Source organism: Marmota monax, unplaced genomic scaffold (genome assembly GCF_021218885.2).
Source record: "Marmota monax isolate L192 unplaced genomic scaffold, Marmota_monax_Labrador192_F-V1.1 WCK01_AAM20220418_F8-fsc00125, whole genome shotgun sequence".
NCBI lineage: Eukaryota > Metazoa > Chordata > Mammalia > Rodentia > Sciuridae > Marmota > Marmota monax.
Genome location: NW_026695235.1, coordinates 4,336,169 through 4,359,060, shown reverse-complemented (window position 1 = coordinate 4,359,060; position 22,892 = coordinate 4,336,169). Strand labels below are relative to the sequence as shown.

Below are 22,892 nucleotides of genomic sequence, written 5' to 3'. Positions count from 1 at the left end.
TAAGTGGGCTGCCTGCAGCAGGGCGGGCACCTGAGCGGCAAATGTGGGGCTGGACTCTGGAGCCAACCCTGGGGGTTTCTCTGCAGGCCAGAGGCTGTCTGCTGAGCACATTCTAGACCAAAGCTTTCTATCTGTCTTACCTTAAAAGATGGCCTTTCTGATATCTGGGGGATGGCATGGAGAGGTGAAGATAAAGAAAAAAACTCAGACGTTTTTGCTGTTAAGCAGGTCCCCAGAGCTGGCGAAACTGAACCCCTCCAGGCAGGAGAGTGGGGATGGGTGCAGGCGCTGAGGCCAGGCTCCATCTGACCCTGCATTAAAACACAGTCGGGGAGGGGGAAAGAAGGCTGCCTTCCCCACTTGTTCTGCTGTCACATACTGCGGTGGCCTGGTGGCTTAAGCACAGCCCACGTGTGTTTCTCAGAGCTGTGGGAGCTGGAGGCCCAAGGTCAATGCCCTAGCAGGCTTTGCCCCAGTGGGATGGAGAAGCTGCTCCCTGGTCACGGTCATCTTCACGTCCTCCCCAGGTGGAAGTCCTCTCTATGGCACTGATGCCCATCAGGAGCCTCGGCCTTGATGACCTCATCACCCGCTCACGCTGCCTCCTTGGGATGGGGCTTCAGGGCAGGAATCTGCAGAGACTTTCAACCAGTAGCAAAGGCGTCACCACAGAGACCAGTCAAAAGGAAGGAGGGAGGTCCCCACAGAGCCACCGAGGAAACCAGGCGGGGGATATGTTTTCTCTGTGTGCCTTCACGGGATCTTTGGGAGAAAAAAGTGAGGTCCTTTTGTCTGTGTTTATGTTTTTGGTTTTTAGATATTCATCACCAACATCTCATGTGACTCTTAAGTATCATGTACATCACGTATGTGCACTGAAATATCACATTTTCTGTGACTTGGCCATTCTATTAAGTACGTAGCAGGCAACATGTTTCAATGCAGTTGGAGGAAGATGAGATTATTTGATGACAACTTTCTGAGAAGATACCTTGGTTCAAGACTTTGGGGCCTTATGCTGGTCCTGCACATGTACACACACACACTCCTGGAGGTTACACATGTGCTGATGTCACAAGGTATCTGGACACGGACTGAGCAAACAGCAACTTGGACTCTGTGCACGTCCCATGGATGAACTGCCCTCAACTCCAGGGACAGAAGCTGAAAACGTGACACTGCCAACAACCACCCTCTCATTGAATACAGGAGCAGGATGCACATTCCTGACCAGAGCCTGACAGACTCCAGCAGCAGATCAAATCTGGCTCACAAACTGGTTTTGTTTTTCTTCTTGTTTTTTAAAATACCTTTAAAAAAGCTGTTTTAGGCTCACAGTGAAATTTAAAGGAAAGCACAGAGATTCCCCATAGGCCCATCCCACCACAGACATCACTTCTCCCCTTATCAGCATCTGCCACCCGAGTGGACCTTTGTTACTTCTGATAAGCCACGCTGACATCGTGATCACCAATGTGCCTAGTTTACATTAGGGCTCACTCTTGGTGTTGGACATCCTATGGGTTTAGACAAATGAACAATATGTTTATCCATCTTTACAATATCATACAGAGTAGTTTCTCTGCCCTAAAAATACCCTATGCTCCACCCATCATCACTCCAAACTGCCCCAACCTTCTCAGCCACAGATCTCTACTATCTCAAAAGTTTCCCCCCTTTCCAGAATGTCATGTGGCCAGAACTACACAGAATGCAGCTTTTATGGATTGGCTTCTTTCCCTGAGTGATGTACATTTAGATTTCCTCCATATCCTGTCATTCTTGAAAGCTCTTTTTTAAAGCTGAATAATATTCCATCAGTTGAATGCGCCACCCTTTATTTATCTGTTCACCTACTTGGAAGGATATTTTGGTTGCTTCTAAGTTGCCACAATTGTGAATAAAGTTGCATAAACATCCATATGTAGGTTTTCATATGAATCTAAGTTTTTAACTCATTTAGGTAAATACCAAATGCTGGATCATGTGGAAAGAAGATCTTTAAATTTGTAAGAACCCGCCACACACTGTCTTCCTACGAGGCTGTACCCTTGTGTGTTCCCACCAGCAATGAATGGGAGTTCCTGTGGCTCCACAGCTTTGCCAGTATTTAGTGTTGTCAGCATTCTGGATTTTGATTATACTGATAGATATGTAGCCTGCCCCATTTTTTTGTTTTGTTTTGTTTTTAGTTGTAGATGGGCACAGTACATTTATTTTATTTATTTATTTTTATGTGGTGCTGAGGATCAAATTCAGTGCCTCACATGCACCAGTTGAGCATTCTACCACTGATCCACAAACCCCAGCCCTGCCCCATATTTTTGTAAATAAGATTTTATTGGGACACAGACTCACCTAATCTTTTACATATAGTTTAAGGCTGCATTCATATTACAAAGGCAGATTTGAGTCCTTCAAACAAAAATCATATGAACTAAAAATTTAAAAATATTTCTTATTTGGCCCCTTATAGACAAAAAGTATGGTAACCCCTGTCTGGAGCCTCCCTGAATTTTTGGACTACCTAACCAAACTTGGGACTTTTGAACCCATAGTGGCCTTAGGCAATCATGGGAGCCATGAATGATTGGCAAGGTGGAAATTCATTTGTTCACAGACACAGGCTCTGGCTGACACCTCACCATTGTTTGAAGGAATTTTCCAGAATTTGGGATTTTTCTTTTTTAAGGTAACCAATAACTATCATTAGCCCAGAATTAGGCATCTCAATTTTTGTACTGCTTTTATGTAATTGCTTTTGTATGTACATGTGTAAAATCCACATTAACCATTCTTTTTTTGGACACAATACCTTTATTTTATTTATTTACATGTGGTGCTGAAGATCGAACCCAGGGCCTCACACATGCTAGGAGAGCGCTTTTGCTGCTGAGCCATAATCCCAGCATCCCCCCCCCCTCCCCCGCCACATTAACCATTCTTATGCTGAAACACATACAGCGCCCCCAGCTCTCTCAACAGCGCCCTCTATAAAAAATCCCTGGGCCGGACTCCCAGGGAATTCCTTGAGCCAACTCAGTAGCCTTGTCCTGGTTATTATAACAGCCTCTCGCCACATGGGGGCAGAGCTTCCATGGGTACTATATACCCTTATGGTGCAAGAAACTCTCCCTGGTCCCAATCTTTGATTTCAGGAGCCCCACAGAGAGTGTTTCCAGAGACAGTGTCACTGATGGTGTGGGAGATTAGAATCAGAAGGAAATTGAATTACTGCATTTCAAAAGGTCTTTTTTTAAATCCAATACTGTTTACTTAGTTGTCTCTTGATTCTCCACAGGTTCATTCAAACATCCAAAGCAGAATGGTGTTGGACACATTGTCACAACTCCTAGGAGTCAGTTACTACTCTTATCATTATCAAGGATGATTAGCATTATTAAAATCGATAGCACACAGACCTTCTGAATGGCTAGTCTATTTCTTAATTTTAAGAGCCTTTTGAATATTAACACATTTGAGATTGTTTATCACGTGTTGTCAATACTTTCCTTCAGTTTATCGTTTCTTTCTTGACTCTTTTGATAGTATTTCTATGAAAACTAGAAAAGAAGAGGCAACAATTATCATGAAAAAATGAAGAGGATCAGTTACAAAACTGTATCTTTTGATAGAGACATTTTATGTAGTTAGGTTTATCACTTTTTAAAAGATTTTTGATTTGTGTGTCATGTTTGGGAAAATTACCGTACTCTGAAACTATAGAAATAAATCTTTCATGTTTTAGTTCTTCCTTGGCTTTTGTTATGTATGCACTGTTGGATCTTCTGCATGTCTAGTGCCACCTGGAATTTATTTTAGTGTGAGTAGTGATCTACTCGCTTTCCCATGCACTTCTGAGATAACCCATCTTTTCTGATTTAAAACATCCCCTTTATTTTATATTATTCTCCTGGGTCTATCTCTGGACTTTATTCTGTTCCATTGATGTGTCTACCTATTTGCCGGAATCAATGACTCTTAATTTCTGTGGTTTTACAATACTGTTTTCGTATTCCCTAGCAATGTTTTCTTTGGTTGCTGTTTTTTTCATGGAATTTTCTTTGCTATTCTCCTGTACTTGATTGTCCATATAAATTTTAGCATCAACTCATCTATGATAATTTGAATGAGGCAAGATCCTCAAATGCTTCATTTAAATAAGAAATCCAGGTTGTTTTTTCATGCTTCTGTGAGAAAAGAGGGAACCTACACAAAGTTACTAATGCTTATATTTGGAAAAAAACAGGGGAATAAATTTAAATATTTCTGCTGGGGCTGAGCAGTCTGGAGCTGGCCATGGGGGGAGTGAAGATTCCTTCTCCCAGGGTGCAGCGGGCAACCTCTGGCATTCAGTGAGCTGCCCCTTGCCGCAGTCTGGCTGGGCACAATCAGGAGCCACAAAAGAAACTAACTTTATTTTTAGAACCACACACGCCAAACAAAACAGCCTCTCAGGAAAAACCCTCAGAGCCCCAACTGCCACCACCGGCTTTCCACAAGCCTCTCTCTCCCACACAAGCTTCTCCCCACCTCCCACAATCCTCCTGCTCTTGAGGCCGATTGGCTGGGTCATGTGGGCGGAGCCAAAAAAGTCCCCCAATGAGCAGCTCCGTGGTCTGAAAGGGCAGGGAAACAGCCCAATGAGCATTACCGCAGAGGAGCCAATCAGCTAGATGTTGCTGGGGCCGCTGTGAGCCAATCATCAGCCAGCAGCTGGAAGTTTGCTGGCAGCTGGAAGTTTGCTGGGGCCCCTTTGGCTGTGGCTCTCAACAGCCCCTTCCTCTGTTAGGAGGACTACGGGGAGGAGTGTTCGCGAGGCAGGATCCTGTCTACTCTTTCTGCAGCGGCAGGGGAAAAAGCCTCTCCTTTTGATTTTGTTGCAATATTGCTGTAATTTTTCAAGTTTAAAAGCTGGAATTCTGTTCATTGGCACTGAGAGAAAGATGGGCCTGAAAACACAAAATATATCATCGAAAAGCAAGGGGTGGGGGCCCTTCACAAGGGACACATGGGCTCAGGTGTATTTGACCTTCAGTTTAGTTCTGGAAACCAAAACCACACAACAAACAAATAAAGCCTCTCTTGGCATTTTCATTGGGATTAGGCTAAATTTATAGGTTAATTTGGGGAGAACGATCATCTTTATCTAAGTGAGTCTCTTTATCCAAAAATAGGAAATATTTGCCTTTAGCCAATCTTCCCTCACATCCCTACTTTTCAGATTTTCTTTGTATGAATTTCATACATTTGTGCCTCCTGGGTGTTTTCTCTCTTTTTTCTTCTGTTGTAAATGAGATCTTCAATTATACTTGCAGTTATTGCTGTTAATATAGATTCTTGTCTAAACATGTTTCTGTGCCCACTGAGTTTACTGAATTCTACCTTTGCTGACAGTTTTGTAACTGATTCTCTTCATTTTTCCATGATAATTGTTGCCTCTTTCTTTCTAGTTTTTATACCTCTTCCCTCATTCTGGTCTATTTCTGTCAGATAATTCCTTAATGCAATTCTAGACCACAGTGGTAACAGTGGGTAATTGTGTGTTATCCTGGATTCTACTGGGGTGTTTCCAATCTTTCCCCAGTAAACTTAAGTCTAAGCTGGGTTCTGTGGCACTAGCTTATAGTCCTAGCAACTTGGGAGGCAGAGGCAGGAGGATCACAAATTTGAGGCCAGCTTCAGCATCTTAGCATGACCCTGTCTCAAAATAAAATTATACAAAGGACTAGGGATATAGCTTAGTGGTAGAGCACTTTCCTAGCATGTGTGAGGCCCTGGGTTCAATCCCCAGTACTATAAAAAAGGGGATGTGTGATTTCTGACTTGAGATATGTTTAAGTAAGCATATTGGGGAAGTATTCATCTTCCTATTTATCAAGATTTTAAAAACCAGGAGGCAATTGTAATTTAACTGATAACTATATAGCATCTCCCAACATACTTTATTGAAAAGCCTTTCTATGGTACATCACAGTAATGGGTTTCTGAATGTTGACCAACTCTTCCCTAATTCTTTCCCTAATTCCGCACTGTTGGATCAGTTGGCCGATATTGCATTTGAAATATTTATATCTAATCCATCAGTGAAGTTGGTCTGTGTTTTCTTGTAGTATGGTGACTATATCAGGTTGTCATTGATAGGCCAGATTTCTTCTTTCTCCATGCTCTTTAGACCTCTAGACCTCTCCAACCAATAAGGTTCTGTAGGATTCACCATTGGAACCACAAGCTCTGGCTCTCTGGGTGAATATTTTTTTTTTTTTTTTTGGATAAAGTTTTTTTTTTTTTTTTTAATTTTCCATTTCACCAATATCTTCTGATTTTTACAAAATCTCTTGAGTTCATTTTTGGTCATTTATATTTTCCTGGAAATGCACTCATTTGGTCTACTTTGAAATCTATTTAGAGAACTTAACAGAAGAATTGAAGAATCATTTATCTGGTTCCCTTCACATCTATGGCTACTCCATTTGCGATTCTCATTTTGTGTATTTGTTTTTCTCCTTCATTTCTTATTAGGGCAGCTAATTGTTTACCATTTTATTTCATTTCCCTGCCCCCAGGGAATCAGCTCTTAGATGTGTTATTTGTTCTACGGTTTTATTTTTGGCTTCTAAATTCTGCTCTTATCCTTTTTAATTATTTTTTGACCTGCTTTCTTTAGATTTATTTTGTTGTTTTCTCCTAAACATCTGGAATTAGTGCTTAATGGAAAATCTTAAATCAGCTTTATTGAGACATAATACGTACCATAGAATCCATGCATTTTAAGGATACAGTGGATGATTTTTAGTAAATATATACAACTGTGCACATCAGCACAATCCAGTTTTAGAATATTTCCAGCAACCCCAAAAGTTACCACCTGCCTCTTCACATCAATCCCTGCTCCCACCTTAGCCCTTGCTCCCTACTTATCTGTTTTCTGCCTCCATGATTCTGCCTTTTCTAGAAATCTCATGTAAATTTCACCATGGGATGTATGGTCTTTGGGTCTGTTTTTTTTTTTTCTCACTCCTTGCAATGCTTTGAAGGCTGATGCACATTCGTTTCTGAAAAGTATTTCTTCCTAAGGATCCGCCACATTCTGGATTTCCATTTGCCAGTGGGTGGACATCTGGATTCCTTCTGAGTTGGGAACATTATAAATAGTACTGATGTGAACATTATGTACAAGTGTGGACGTAGATGTACATTTTTCTTGGGTAAATGAACAGTGGAATTGCTCAGTCATAAGGGATTTATTTAGCTCCTGAGAAATGGCCAAATTATTTTCCAGGGTAGCCATAGCATTTCGCATTCCCACCAGCAAAAGGTGAGGGTTCCTGTTTTCCTACAGCCTGGCTGGCACTCTCCCTTGTCCATTGTTAGGATGATAAACACGTTAGTGGGTGTGGGGTGATGTGTCACTGTGGTTTGGATTGCGGTTCCCTGATGACTGTGAGGTTGAGTGTCCTTTCACGTGCTTACTGGACACTGGTGCATCTTCTTGGGTGGTATCATTTCAATTCCTTGCCCTACTTTTTATTGGGCCGTTTGTCTTCTTACTAAGTGAAGGTCACATTACATAAAATCTACCTTTTTAGGGTGTGTAATTTAGTGACACTTGGTACATTCACAATGTTGGGCAACCATCACCTCTGTCTAGTTCCAAACGTTTTTATCATACCAAAAGGAAACTAAGCTCCCCCTATGGAGCAGCTACTCCCCCATCCCCTTCCCTGGCCATTGGACTCTGCTTCCTGTCTCCGTGGATCTATCCATTCTGGACGTTTCATGCAAATAGAGCCATTCCGTGTGGCCTTTTGCGTCTGGCTCACTTCACCTGTGTGTCTCCGTGATGGATGTGGCAGCCGGTCAGTGCTTCATTCCTTCTTATGGCCGGACAGCCGTCCACTGTGTGCAGGCCCCACGTTCTCTTCACATCTCTCCCTTCACCCAAACACAGGTGTTATTCCCACCTCTTGGCTGTTGTGAATGATGCTTTGAACATTCGTGTGCAAGTACTTGTTTGAATGGCTGTTTCAAATTCTCTTGGGTAGATTCCAAGAAGTGGGTATCTGGAGAGCGTTTGCAGAACCACTCTGGGTTTCTAGGACTGACTTTCTGGGAAACCTCCGTATTCCTTACCAGAGCAGCTGCACCCTGTCCCAGGCCTCCCCGACACCTCTTCTCCTTGAGTCCTCCCTGAGTGTGGTGCAATTTGTGTTTCTCTAACTGCTAATGAAGCTGGTCACCTTCTCCCACACTTGCTGGGTTTTTGTTGCAGTGGTTATTTTTAACCGTACCTTTTTGTATGTAGTTAATTCTCTGTTGCTCAGGCCATATCTATTGGCTACTTAATCTAAGATAACATAAAATTAGAAAGCTACTAGCTTTCCTGCTTAGACTGACCACGTTTTCTGATGATTCTTCCTAAAGAAAGATCTCCTCTTCCATCTCTTCATTCCCTACTTTAGCAGCTCATTTGTTTCCCTATGGTTTAAGTCCATTTTTTTATTACTTTTGTTTGTTTCCTTGCTTACTTACTTGGTTTTTTGTCTCTCTTTCCACTAGAGAGAAGCTCCCTGAAGACAGGAAATCGACCTTGCTCTCCTCTGTATCCCCAGCACTTACTTCTGTCTTATGGGCACATAATAGGTGCTTAATAAATCATTTTTAATGAATATTTGAATAAATGAACCAATACAAGTCTGATTTTATTCAGAATGACTCTCATATATGATGGATGTATAGCTTACATTTAGATCCAAATGTATTAGTTCTTAAGAGCTGCTGCAACAAATTAGCACATGGTTGTTGGCTTAAACCTTCAGAAGCTTATTCTCCTGAAGTCCTGGGGTCCACTTACATGTGCCAGCATGGCTACACTTATTCTGGGGGGAATTTTCCTCTTGAGACTTCAGGTGATTTCAGGATTCCTTGGTTTGTGTCCCTATCACTCCAGTCTGCCTTTGCCCTGGCCGGGTCTCCTTCCCCATGTGTCCCCTCCTTTTCTGTCTCTGATAAGGATACTTGTCATTGGATTTAGGGTTCACCCTAATCCAGGATGCTGTCATTTCAGAATCCTTAACTTACTTATGCAAGAGCCCTTGTTCCAAATAAGGTCACATTCTCAGGTCCCAAGTGGACGTATCTCTTAGGGACACGCCATTCAACCCACCACACCAACTAATCAAGCTCTGTACAGTCTTCTAAAATCTCTTTGTCCATCGTCTTCTCTCCAGACTTCTCCCTCTACTGTCTTTCAGACGCCCTCAGCTCCTGCCTGGCTTATGCCCCCAATTTCTGTCCCTTTTCAATCCATGCTCCATGGTGCGGTCAGTGGCTTAGGACAGGTTAGCTTCTGTCTTGAGCGTGGGCTACAGAGAGGCTCGATCTCTGACCAGCATCCCAGTTCTATAGTGGTCATCGCAGCGGTCTCCTGACTCAGGCCTGTCAGAGCCACACCCTGGAATTTCCCTCCCTGCTGGTGGTGGAACTGTTGAGGGTGAGTCTGGGCACCTGCAGCAGGAGGCAATCAGGGCAGAGATGGAGAAGGAGAGCCCCGGGTGCTCCTGGATCTGCCCCTCAGGTCGGCTCTGCCCTTCCTGCTCCTTGCTCCTGGGAACCAATAGACACTCCCTTTTGATTCACTCTTGAAAAGGGGCTCAGCATCCCAGGGCGTCTCCAGGGTGACCACATCCTTACAGACAAGCCCTGTGGGTTTGATGGCAACGCAGCTTTATCTTTGCTCTCACGGCTCCTTACACCTGTTCTGTGGGCCCTTCACACTGAGTGGTGTGATCTCTCCCTGCCCCGGCCATCTTAGGCTGGGAACAGTCTTAATGTGCCGTCTTGTGACACAGCCAAAAGTCTGGACTGGATTTTGGTTGAGGCTCTGCTCAGTGGCAGCTGCAGCGGTGGAGGGAGCTGGGAAGTGGGGTGGCCTGGTGGCCCTTCCTTCCCCAAGGCCGAGTGGGGGAGGAGCAGAGGCGTCCTGTTCTGCTGTGTGCTTGCTGCAGAGAGTACCCCGAGCCAGAGTGTCCCTGGGGGACACCACTGAAGTCTGGAGACATGTTCAGCATCTGGGCCAACTACATGAGGCCGGTGTTCAGCAGAGGTCCCTGGGGAGCAGCTGGAAGCCACAGCAGCAGAGGGTGACTCCACTTGGCTTGGTTGGGCAGCCAGACTAGCCACCCTGCTCACCCCGCACCAAGCCAGGGAGGCCTGGTCAACCAGAAGGCCTTAAGAGGGAGGGAAGCACAGGAGGTTCTGCCACCGGGCAGGTGGCAATGCAAGTAATTAACTAGGAGAAGAAGCGAGGTGTGATGGCGTTTGCCCTGTTGACTCTGTGGAATCATTCATGTCACAACTTGTCACTTTTTTATACAGCTGAAGTGACTTGACCAGAGTCCCACAGAATCAGTGGGAAAGGCCAGCCTATCAGTGGGTCTTCCAGTTCTAAAGACCCTGGGCCTTCCTGTGCCATTGCCAGTGATGAAGAGTGACATTCAGTGTCCCTAAAGGCTGGAGAAGAGAAGGGTGACGTTGGAAGGACAGGCAAAAGTCACATGTCAATTAAAGATCTTAGGAATCTGCAAAGCATGTCCTAAAACGTCTTCTGGAAGATCCCCCCTCCCCTCAGGCAGAAACATCTGGAACCTTCAGGAGTCCTTTTTCTGGAGGAGGAGGGTAGGGAAGCATCTTGGTTGCAATCCACAGGGCTCCTTCACTGTCTTTTTCAAATGTCCTTTTGCACTGGGGGACACTGGGGCTGGCTGGTGGGCTCTGCCTCCCATGACAGTCTCCTGAGAAAGGGCAGAGTACATATGAGGATTTACTGGTTGACTGAAAAAAAAAAATTCCAGTTCCAACATCCTAAAATGCAAAAGCACTTGTTTATTTTCTTTTTAAAAATTTTTGGAGAGTCAAATCCACATCATTGCCACCTTCACTCCCAATTTAAGCATTTTGTAAGGGGGTTGGATCTTCGGCAGACAGGGGAAGGGAAAAAACCCCAGGCCCTGTGGGAGAATTTGGTCTCTAATGTCAAAAGTACAAGGGACACTGGAATTCTCTCTCCCAGAACAGCAGTCAGACAAGAATTTCCTGGTGAGTATCTCTGCTTGATTATGTTTAGCTCAATGTTTGTCTCAGTGTGTTGAGCCGGAGGTACACAGGTCAGAAGAAAATTCTTGGCCCTCCTGGGGGTACAGGTGGTTCCACTCACTGTTATGTAAGCACTGGTGAAGGACAAGGAGTTGGTGTCACCCGTGCTGCATGAGAAGCAGGTGGCTGCCCAGCCCCTGCGCTGACCATGATTTGGAATCTTTACCCCCACCCAGACCAGGTACCATGTGGCCCTGTCCAGATGGAAAGTCCCAGTTGAAAATAGCATTTGCATTTTCCTTATGGACCTTAAGCTTTGTTTCCACCGACGATCAGGGCTTTCCAAACAGCGGGAAGAGGTTCACACTGAAGCATAAATGGGTACAGAAAAGGGCTCACAGCACAGACGAGCAGCTCTGAGGGTTGATCCTGTGCAGAACTTAACCGGGACTGAGTCCCCCAGACCATCACCCTCACCTGAAGGCCGTCCGTTGTCCGTACTTTTAACCTCATAGGTTAGTTTGGGCCGACGGGGAGAGATCTAAGGTCATGCGTATTGTAAGGGAACAAATAGAAGATGGTGGGGTCACGAGGCTAAGAGGATTAAATGAGCCCACTGTACTGACTCCCCACACACTTTCTTTGCCCAAAAGCCATCTGCCTGCAGCCCATCTGGCCTGAGGGGTCAGGAAACGCCACATTCCTCAACAAACTGAGGCAGGGTGGAAGGCCTGGCAGAGGATTAGTTCTGGGATTCCTGGGTTGCTAACAGCTGACCTCCTGGGATCGGGGACAGCACTTCCCAACACAGCAATGCCTTCCTGCCCTTGGGCGCACACACATAGAGAAGAAAGAGGTTCTGGGGGTCTATAAAAGAGCAAGACACGCCCATTCCCATGGGCGTCCAGCTCGGGGCCCCACTTTCTCTGGAGAAGTGTGTCTCTATCCTTTTCTTAAATAAAACTTTCTACTTTTGCCGCAATGTTTTGCAGTGTTTATTCTTCAACACGGGGCGGGGGGAGGAGGACCGATTCTGGTCTCCAAGACCAGTATGAGCATGACCCCCAGAGACCGTCCACAGTTCGTCCTGCAGGCCACAGCGCGAAGCTCTGGTCTGTCTGGAAGGTGACATTCAGGAGGTGGAAGGAGGACTTTGGTGTCAGGAAACCTGCCTCTGGCATCTATGAAGTATGTGACACTAGGCCAGTCACCTCCCTGAGCCTGCGGGTCCCCTCTTTAAGCAGAGATAATACCCCTGCTTCACAGGATTCTAGAAGGTGCCCGTTAGACAGCTGGACAGTGCCTGACACGGGACCTTCCTCAATGCTGGTGGTCCCCGCAGTGTGGGCTGGGAGGACTCGCAGCCCAATGGTTGCTTCACAAAGGCCACTTTCCCAGTGGGTCCTCCATTTTTCTGGAACTCCCCACTCCCCACTTCCCATGAAAACCTTCTGAGCTGAAAGCCAAAACCCACCAATGACACTCTCTCCACCTCCATCTCTTGCACACCAGGCTCGGATGCCCCCTCCTAACCCACGCCCCCTGTGGATTCAGACACCTACTCAAGGAGTGGCCTTTTCCACAGACAGCCCAGGCCTTCCTCAGGGGGACGTGGGATCCTGCTGAGGCTCCACTCTATGAAACCGTGGCTTACAGAGGTGGGGACTGGCCCAGGGTCAGACAGCAAGGGCACAGTCGGGGTGAGACCCCTGACCCCCCAGCCCTGGTAACTGCCATCTTCCCCTTATTATCCGGGGCCACAGGGCTCTGAACCTTCCACCTCACCTTGGCAGTGTCAGAAGTCCCTGTCCCCAGGGCACAGCAGGAACGACATGGTCCACCCAGAGCAAGAGACAGCAGGAGGCGAAAGAAAAGTTTAATTTGGTTACATCTGGGTGTATTTGCTATTGAATAGGGAACACACACACACACACACACACACACAAGCTTGCATGCACAAGCACATTTAAAATTCTTTGAAGCATAAAGAATATACAGTGAGAACTCTCTCCCACCCCTGCTGTCTGTCCACTGTGTCTCTCCTCCCCCAGGTAACTCTGAACTTCATTTCTTGGGCTTTCTCTCCATGGTTTTTCAATGCCCACAAGCAAAATCAGATACATGTGCATTTCTCTCCATTTGTTGAACATATGGGACAACATCATTCTCTGCTCTTATTCTTTTAATGATCTACCCTGGAGGTCTTTACTCATCAGTGCACAAACAGCTTCCCCACTCTTTTTCATAATTGCATAGTATTCTACTGTATATCTATATGATAACTTTTAACAGTTTTATTGAGATATAATTCACATACTGTAATATTCACCTATTTAAAATAAAGATTGAAAGGTATTTAGTATAATGAGAGTTGTGCAACTAGTATCACAATTTTAGAAGTTTCATTGCTCTCAAAAGAAATCCTGTCCCCTGTTGTTATTACCCCCTAAACCCTATACCCCAGGCAGCCACGGGTGTGTTTTCTGTTGCGTAGATTTGACAATTCTGGACATTTCATATATAAATAGTATCACATAATATGTGGTCCTTCCTGACCAGATTCTTTCCCCATGTGGCCAAGGTATGTTCACTTTGTAGTGTGCGTTAGTACCTCGCCCCTTTTTAACGCTGAATAATAGCATTGGAAATGCCACATTTTATTTATCTGTTTATCACTTGATAGACATTTGGATTACCTTTAAGATGATTACATTTTCATTTAATCAAATAACATCTTAAAAAAACAACAATCTCACAGCTACGTCAGGGCATGGTCCTCAAGTGAAGATTCGGGGCAGGGGGCTGACACCATGGCTGCATTGGAACTGCGTCTTCTGAGGTCACCTCCCCATTTCCTGGGAACTTCCGCCCTGGACTCCTGTTCTAGCACTTTCCAGTCAAGTCTACCCCAAATCCAACATGGCCTGTGACTATGGGGTCTAGGAAGAGGACAGCCGTGCCTCTCAGTCTGGCCCATGAACCCTCTGCCCACTGTCCCCTTAGCGTGTCCCCTGGGCCTGCTTCCTCCTGCTGGGTGTCCTCAGCAGGAGAATGTCCAAGAGAAAGCTGGTGACTGCGCCCTGGAGTTTCCTGCCTGTGATGAGGCCACAGGCCACACCTACAGCCAGTGCAGACGGGGTGGTTCAGGGGACACCCTGGCTCTGAGCGGCAAGCCGTCTCAAGGACAGCTCCCTGTCACCGCAGGCCTCCACGGGCCCTGGAAGTGCCAGGGACTACCTAGGACCTCTGTGGTAGTTTTTGAAAATTATCCTGACTTAGACCTTTTTGATGAGTCAAAGCCAGGAAGAGCCTTTCCTTCTGGGCCAACAGAAGACAGACGGACGGGAACCTCCGGTTAATTGAAAAGAGAAAATCTACGCCCTTGCTCATTTCCTGCAGGTACTGCCCGGCCTCCTGGGCCCCCATGCTACTCCCTGCCCAGGAACCCCGTGCTGCCCACCCGGGGGACTGTGATGGTTAGCAGGGAGGACTGCCTTTCTTCTGGCTTCCCACGGCGGCCATTTGAACTCACCTCCGGGAGAGTCAAGGGCAGGAACCCGTGAGAAGGTGAGTGTCCCGTTACAATGCAAGGCTGGCAGCTCCAGAACTGCTTCCTTATTCATGTCCTTAAATTACAAGTGCAAAATAATACAGCTCTTCTACAGGATGTGTTCATCCCCTGAGATGCCTCCTAGCTCTTTATAAGAAAAAGGTTACGCTCATTTTATATTGCAATCGTTAATATAATGAGTTTCTTTTGTGTAAAAAAATGGACACATCCCGACAACTAGCTATGCATAAAAATACTGATATCTCTGAGTCTTGCGTTTGAAAAATGAATGAGCAACAAACAGATACCAATTAGGAGGCACTTATAGAGCACCTTTGGTCTCCCAAGAGGTTGAGATTTAGCCTACAACATTTCCGAATATGTCTGTGATCGTGGAGGGCAAGAATTGGGGTCTGAGCCAGTGAGCCAAGGATCATGTGTGATTTCTGAGGTTCTCATTGTTCTCTTTTGTTTACTGGCTCCCCACTTAGAGAACACAGTTTTGAATTAAACAGCAATTGAGATCTTAATCTTCCCATCTGACAAGGGCACATGATGTCTTTACCCAGGGGCACTTTACCAAGGAGACCAGAAAAGCACCCACTTGTACTTTTTCGTTTTTAGATTTATTTATTTTTTAAAATAAATGGACATGGTACAAACTGTACAGAAGAGCAGACAGTGAAAAGTACATCTTCTTCCTCCAGTTAGTTCTCTTCCCCGGAGGCAACCACAGGTACCGGCTTCTTGAGTTTTCTCCATGAGATACTCTGTACTGCTGTGGTTTAGGTAAGTGACCCCAGAGTCTTGGTCGCCAGCCTGTGGTATTATTGGGGAGTGTGGAATATTTAGGAAGTGCAGGCTTGCAGAAGGACTTTGGGTCATTGGGGGTGAGCCCTAAAGGAGATTTTGGGGTCCTGCCTCCTCTTCCACACGTCCCCACCATGACGTGGTGGCTTGCCATAGACCCCAAAACAGTGGGGCCAAGAGACCATGAACTGGAAACCTCTGAAACTGCGAGCTAAAACTAATCTTTCTCCTTCATCGACTTTGCTTCTTTATAAGTTTACTTATCTCAGGTATCTGTTACAGCAACAGAAAGCAAACACACAGCACATAAACTGCGGGCAAATAAAAATATGCATCCCCTCCCCTCTTGATTGCTTACTATATGGGCTTTAGCTTATTTTTTTTTACTTATCAATATTTAAATATTTAAAATCTTCATTTTTTAATGAATGTATAGGGTTCCATTGCATGGAATTTCCAAAATGAATTTAACCATTCCTCAGTGGATACTAATCTGGCTGTTCCCAATCATTCATTAGTCATCACAAACCAGGCTGCAGTGATTTATGTTAAGCATCTAGTCATTGCTCTCTCTCCATGGGGGACTTTTCCAGAGCCCCAACAGACACCAAAATCTGCATATGCTTAAATCCTTTAAGGGCATAATATTTGCGTATAATTTAAGTCCTCTCCAAATTAATTATAATACCTAATACAATGTGAATGCTATATAAATCATTGTCATATTGTGTTGTTTAAAGAATTTTTTTAACGTCCATACATGCTCAGTGCTGGTGCAGTTTTTTCTTTCTGAATATTTTGATCTGTGACCCTCTGAACCCCGGATGCAGAACCCCTGGGTACAGTGGGCTGACTGCACTGTTCCATCAGCCATGTTCCAGAGCACCTTTAGGATTAATTGCTAGAGGTGGAATTGCTGGGTCAAAGGTAAATGCATTTGAATATCAGTAGACCTTGGTGGGCCTTGCATACACCATGATTTTATGCTGAGGCCAGCGGTTACACAGGGGCCTCATTGCCCCACAATGTATCCACATGGTGGATTTTGAAATATCACTAGTTACAAACCTGACGGGTAACAGAACGTCATCTCATGGTTGTAACTTGTAGTTTTAGTAGATGAGTGATATCGAGCTTTTCATTGTGTTGAAGGTTCCTTTTCCCCTAGGATCTCTTTGTCAGCCCTTTTGCACATTTTTCTAGAGGGTTGAAGACTTTTTCTTACAAACCGAGAACCATTAAGAAAATTAGTGCTATGAATTCTGATTTGTCATTTGTCTTTTAGTTTATATTATGCAATAATTTTAAAAAATTTAAATGTAGTTGAATTTAACTTTTTCTTTCTCTCTTCTGCATTTTTCTGTTATACTTAGATAGGATATCCCAGTCTGAGATGATAAGGGGAAAAAAATCTGTTGTGGTTTTTTTTTTTTCCTAAGACTTTACATTGTTTCATTTTTTTATGTGAAATTCTTTGATTTATCTGGACTGTCCTGGTACCCATGATGAGAGATATGGGTCCAAAGCTTATTGCTCCAACGCTACTTATTGAAGAGCCCATTTTTCCCCCTCCTGATCAGAAACACTCCTTGATTATCTACCTCAGCCCAGTTCCTCGCCTGTGGGGGGTGCCTTCACTCTGCTCCATTGGACTTTTGCTTATGTATCAACAACACCTTGTTTTAGCTATTGTAGTCTCACTGGGAGATTTTGCAGGGAGAATTGGATCCCTCCCCCTTTGCACCGTGCAAAGCGCAGCTGGGCCATGATCTTATACACATAAGTTATACTTTCTGGGTGGCTAGTTTTAAATTTCTGGTTGGGTTAATTCACTCATCACTTTTTTTCTCCCAGATTTTTCCTAGTTAGTTTTGACAATTACTTTTTCCATACAAATAGTTTACCTATTCACAAAGAAATCCTACTGATATTTTTACTGCACTTTTTGGGGGACAGTAGAAATGATCTCATGTCTCCTATTCAAGAACTTGGTGTTGAGAACTCTTGATTTTTAAAACTTTATTGACGCACATGTTTCTGGGCTCCCATCCATGTTGTAGAGAACACCCCTTTCAGCAGCTGCAGGGGACAGTAGCACTCTCACTGGCGTGGCTCAGCCAGGTGGGCCTCAGCCCAGGATGCTGCATCTCATCTGGACCTCTTTGTTTCTCAGTGATCACGGGGACACCCCAGACTCAGGCCAGCTCTCTCCTGAGTGACCCCATGGAGGAGAGGAATGGCACCAACTCCACCAGGTTCCTGCGGCTGCCGGAGGGGACAAGTGCTGCCTGGTACATCCTCACCATCGTCGGCATCTATGGGGTGATCATCTTCTTCCGGTTAGCCAGCAACATCCTCAAGAAGAATGATAAGTCCTTTGAAGATATTTATTATTCAAATTTGACGTATGAGCTCAAAAAGAAAACGTTCGAGAGCAAGGTGGCCAAATGTTCCTCGCTGACCCTTAGCAACACAGATGTCCTGCAGCCCGGCCAGGCCAGCCTAGGGTCAAAGTGTGCAAAGAGTGGACCTCAAATTGGAACCCAGGGAATCCACTGAGAGAGAAGGCAGAAGACTGAAGGGATCAGCTTCGGATTTACCTGGAACAGAGAGGTCACACCCTTGTTCTTGGGACCAAGAAAGGCATCACTGAGCTGAGCCTGCTGGATGATGGCTCTGTGACTGGAAGCCAGCAGCCTGTGTCCATCTTGGGCTTTCTGATGATTGGAGAACAGACAGTGGGCAGAAGAAGGCCATTTGCCCCTTTGCTAGCAAATTCTGTGCTCCAAGGAAGGGCGTGGGCTTCAGTGTTCCCAGAGGAATCCAGGAGACTCCAGGGCACATGCAAATCAATAGTTTCTTGTCACGAGAAAAAGACTGAATTTGGAACAAATGTGCGGGATTAACCTTCTGTGGAGTCACATAAACTTTGAGTGATTAGTTGCACACCTGCAATATATGGGAGTTGAGATAGATGGGCCCATTAAATTTAGGACCAAAGCTGTTCACATCAGAATTTAGGAATTCTTCAGTCTCACGGAGAGTGTGTTACATTGAAGAAAGCATTAACTTTAGAATCAGACAGACCACTTTGGTGTCCAGGCACAAACCACTTCACCTCTCTGGAACTTAATTCACAGATAAATTGAGAATGAGGCCAGAGCTGCCAACCCAATCATGAGATCTAATGAGACCATGAGATGTATCTAATGAGACCTGGAAAGGTATTTTGAAAAGCAAACTGGGAATAAAAACATAAGACTTATAGTGGCAGTGGTGACTGTGGTGGTGACAGATGGTCTGATGGTGGTGGTGTTAGTAGTGGTTGGCATTGGTGGTGGTGGTAAAGGCTGGTGTTGATGATGATGTTCATGGTTGATGTTGGTGTCTGGTTGATGCCGATGGCGGTGGATGCTGTGCGTGATGGAGATGGTGATGTTGGTGGTGGAGGTTGGGGGTAGACTGGGGGTATTGTGGGGGGGTGCATTGTGGAACAGGAAATGACTAATCCACTGGCAGTCAGTGTCTCTGCATGGCTGTATGAGCTTGTTCTATAGGAAAGCCCATCTGCCTAGCATCTGGCCACCCTCACAACAAGGGTGTGAGAGTCCATGAGATTCAGGTTTCACTGGTAGATGGAGCAGAGACCTTGGAGTTTAGTTACTTTACACATCATGTGATTCACTCAAATGTTTTACAAATATCTATCTCTTGCTTACAAAGTTTTCCAAGAAATAAGATCGTGCTTCATTTAGGGAGCTGTGATTAGCTGAATTTCTCTAAGTGACTTTCAGCAGTCAATGAGAACAACTCTATTCTGTCCCAGGAAGATCATCCAGCTTGGCTTTTGGAGATGTCCCAGAGCTAGAGAAAAAAATTTTTTTTTCCTGTGCTCTGATTTTTCTTCAGATTATCTATCTATCTATCTATCTATCTATCTATCTATCTATCTATATATATATGTATATATATATATATATTTTTTTTTTTGCAGAATGTAGTCTTGCAGTCATCCCTATAACCTCATAAAGGTTAAAATTAAACCTCAAGCTTTTGCATTGAGGGGGTGAGATATACTTTTGAGTATATTTCTTCTTTACTATTTTTCATCGTCCTCACCACTGTCTTTCCACATGTTGGAAAGTGTTAACTTGTTAGTATGCATGTGTTTGAGACCCTACAGAGGAGGACAAAACAGAAGAAAACAGATGGACCAAGACAACGTGACCCACAGTGAGGAGGATGCAGAATGCATCAGGATGGGAGCGAAGGGCCGGAGTGGAAGAGCACTCAAGGCTAGCCAGAGATGATTGGCAGTCCTCCCTTGCCGGTGCCTCTGGGCCTGCACCTTCGCCTTCCTCAACCAGTTGCCCCTCGTTTGCATCTGTGGATGCACAGGCCTCTAGGAAAGCTGCACCTACCCCCAGTTCAAGTATCAGAAGGAGAGACCCAGGTCAATCCAGTCCCCGCATTCCATCTCTTGGACTCACTGATTGAGTCCAGGGTGGACACACAGACCTAAGTGTGCTGACCCATGAGCATGGTCAGAGGAATCTAATGGGGATTCTAAAACCCAGAAACCCTCCCTCACTTTGCATTGGGTTAAATGCAGATCGGAGCCTGAAATAGTTGCTTCCATTTGCCATAAGGAAAGCTAACTTCATGGTAAAAAAAAATAATATAGAGAGGAGACCAGGCTCAGACGGGCCCTGACCAAGTACGCTCAAAGTCTCAGTTCACCTCTGGAATTCTTCACTCTGTGGGCCAGTACATTCCCTTTTAAAGTTTATTAGAGACAGGGTTTTTGTTCTCCACCACCCCAAAATATCCTAAATGATACCTTTGGATACAGTTTCCTGAATGATGTGGGCCTTGGAGAAGAATTTGAAAGGAGAAGAGAATCATTTCTTTCACCAAGATTTTTTGTATTTATAGACAGTTTTGCATTTGTAAGGAAAAGATAGCTTTTCATACTTCCTCTTTTAGTTAAACGATCATTTGTACGATTTCTGGTTGCTTGACCTCTCAAACAGCACTCAGTGAGATGCTGACCCATTTAACTCTTGGCTCCTGACTCTTATTAATAAACTTCCTTGGAAGCCCCCAGGGAAGGCCTGTCATGGTAGATCTGCAGTCAGAGACTGGCTCCAACATTACTGGGCAAGAGCCACCATCTTCCTGCCGGAATACAGTCACATGACATCCAAGGATGTTTTCCCAGGCTGCATCACTGCTGCTCAATCCAAATTCACCCACTTTCTGGGGAGCTGGTCCGAGCCTGCACTGAACATGTGCTCTTGGATGGGAACTTGGTCTGCGTAGGCTCCACTTTAATTTACTAGTAGGAAGCTACTTCATGTACACTTGTGTCACTTAATGACAGGGACATCTTCTGAGGTATACACAATTAGGTGACGTCATCATTGCTCGAACTTCATAGAGTGTGTTCCCTGCAACCTAGGTGTGCAGGCCAGTCATTGCATGTCACCACTTGACACAGGAGAAAAGTGGGCCTGAGATGGACAAGGGTCCTCCCAGCATAACACAGTGCTGTTTTTAACAAGTAGGAAGAACGTACTCTACAACAGCAACAAAAGTATCGCATAATAAGTAAACCTGTCACGTAGTCATTTATTATCAGTGTCAAGCATCACATGCTGTACATAATTGTATTGCTGTATTTTTATACAACGGGGAACACATGAGGATTGTTTGCACCGGCATCACCACAGACAGGTGGGCAACATGCTGTGCCATGAGGTTGCAAGGGCTACAATATCACTAGCTGGTAGGAATTTTTCAGCTCCGTTAGAATCTTATGGGACCCCTGCTGTGTGTGTGTGAACCATGCTGATAGAAACGTTGTTATGTGATGTACGACTGTATTTTGGACATTTTGTGCACAATTCCTTAAGTCTAAAAAATGCTAAGGGTCAGGGCATTTCATCACTGTCCTGATAAACTCCAGGTGCCCAGATGGATCAGCAAGGTGTGAGCGCCACAGCACTAGCGTTCAGTTCAGAGAGTGGGGAAGACCTGTGAGCACTGCCTTCCCAGTGGAGGTGGGAACAGAGACCTCTGACTCCCAACATTCCCAGCCCCTAATTTTTCTTTGTCCTTATGTTAATTTTTCCCAAGATTTGGGGAATTAGGTCAGATAATTGCCTCCTCTGAAATGGAAATTATTTAAAATCAATGCAGAATGACTTCCTCTGGGGGTCTGCAGCTGATAGCATCAGGGCTTGTGCCAAACCAAATCAAGTTTACTGGAGTGTCCCCATCTATTCTAAATGAAATCCGAGCCAGATCAATTGCATGATTATTTGATTTTCTGGTGTGATGTAATTATCACATTTTGGAAAAAGATCTTTAAAAGAATTGAGAGAGTTGACATCTGCTAGCGTTTATACAGCCCAGCACACCTAGGGATCTGCAGGGTAGAGGACGCATGGAGCAATGTCTTCTCTGTGACTGTCCAGCCACCAGGGCCCCCAGCCCTGATCTTCTACAATCTTATGAGTCTCGAGGAATTAGATGCCGGAGTGAGTGGAAATCATCAGACAGATTCAATGAGGGGTCCAGACAGATACCACTGGAATAGCAGCAGCAGGCCGATTTGAGGTACCAGAGACAGAAATGCCTTCCTTAATCCAGGGTAGGCCAGCTCAGTTTAGCTGAAGCAAAACTCTCGGGAAGAAAGAAAAGCTTGGTGAGGCTGTAAAATTGACACCAAGATGAGATTTAACCAACTCTTCCTAGAATGGGGACTGGGAGGGGTGGAGGTGTGTGTTTGTAGGAGGCACCTGAAATCCAGTCCCTTTATACCAGCCAGACATCCCACAACATTTAGCCCAGTGAGTTCTGTGACCACCAGGCTCAAAGCCAGGGGAAGTGTGCTTTGGAACCCTTAGCTGGGCTGCAGGGCGGGCCATGCACACACAAGACTGCACCTGTCCTGAATCACCTTCCCAAGCCCTGGGGACCCCGTGCCATGGATCCAAGGCTGTCCCTTCTTGCTGCCTGCATAATAAAGGTGCTTAGCTTCACTTTGCCATGGTTTTATTGATTGATTGCAGTGTGGGGATCCAACCTTGGGCTGGCATATGCCAGGCAAGTGCCTCTACCACTGAGCTCCACCCTGCCCTTGCACTGTACTCTTGCATGAGAGTGGATATGGGGGTGTGCCATGGGCGAGGTATTAGAGCCCTCCTCTGGGCTTGTAGTGGTGCATGGTGAGCCTGTGGACAATCTGCCCTCATTTCTGGAAGTAGCCCAATTAGAGTGACACTTTTTGATGGCACATTACACATAATTGGAAAAACGTTCTTGTCTTGACATCATGTGACTGGCCAGATGCTTCTTATAAGCCTGAAAAGATTCAGGCACTGTGCTGGGGTCAGGAACACAAAGAAACATAGTCCCCTGGAGAAGACAGTAT

General features: G+C 45.2%; 1 protein-coding gene across 2 annotated transcripts; it reads left to right on the top strand.

Annotated features, from left to right (window-relative positions):
• The first annotated feature begins 14,236 nt into the window (after positions 1–14,236).
• Positions 14,237–18,721, top strand: Smim34 (small integral membrane protein 34). Of its 2 annotated transcripts, XM_046439269.1 has the most exons (3): positions 14,237–14,661; positions 15,352–15,433; positions 17,628–18,721. In XM_046439269.1, exon 3 carries the CDS (start codon positions 17,678–17,680, stop codon positions 18,011–18,013), a length of 336 nt encoding a protein of 111 aa, XP_046295225.1. In that variant the 5' UTR covers positions 14,237–14,661; positions 15,352–15,433; positions 17,628–17,677; the 3' UTR covers positions 18,014–18,721. The 2 variants fall into 2 exon arrangements, with proteins under 2 accessions (XP_046295225.1, XP_046295224.1); XM_046439268.1 differs by lacking the exon at positions 15,352–15,433.
• Positions 18,722–22,892: the final 4,171 nt, after the last annotated feature.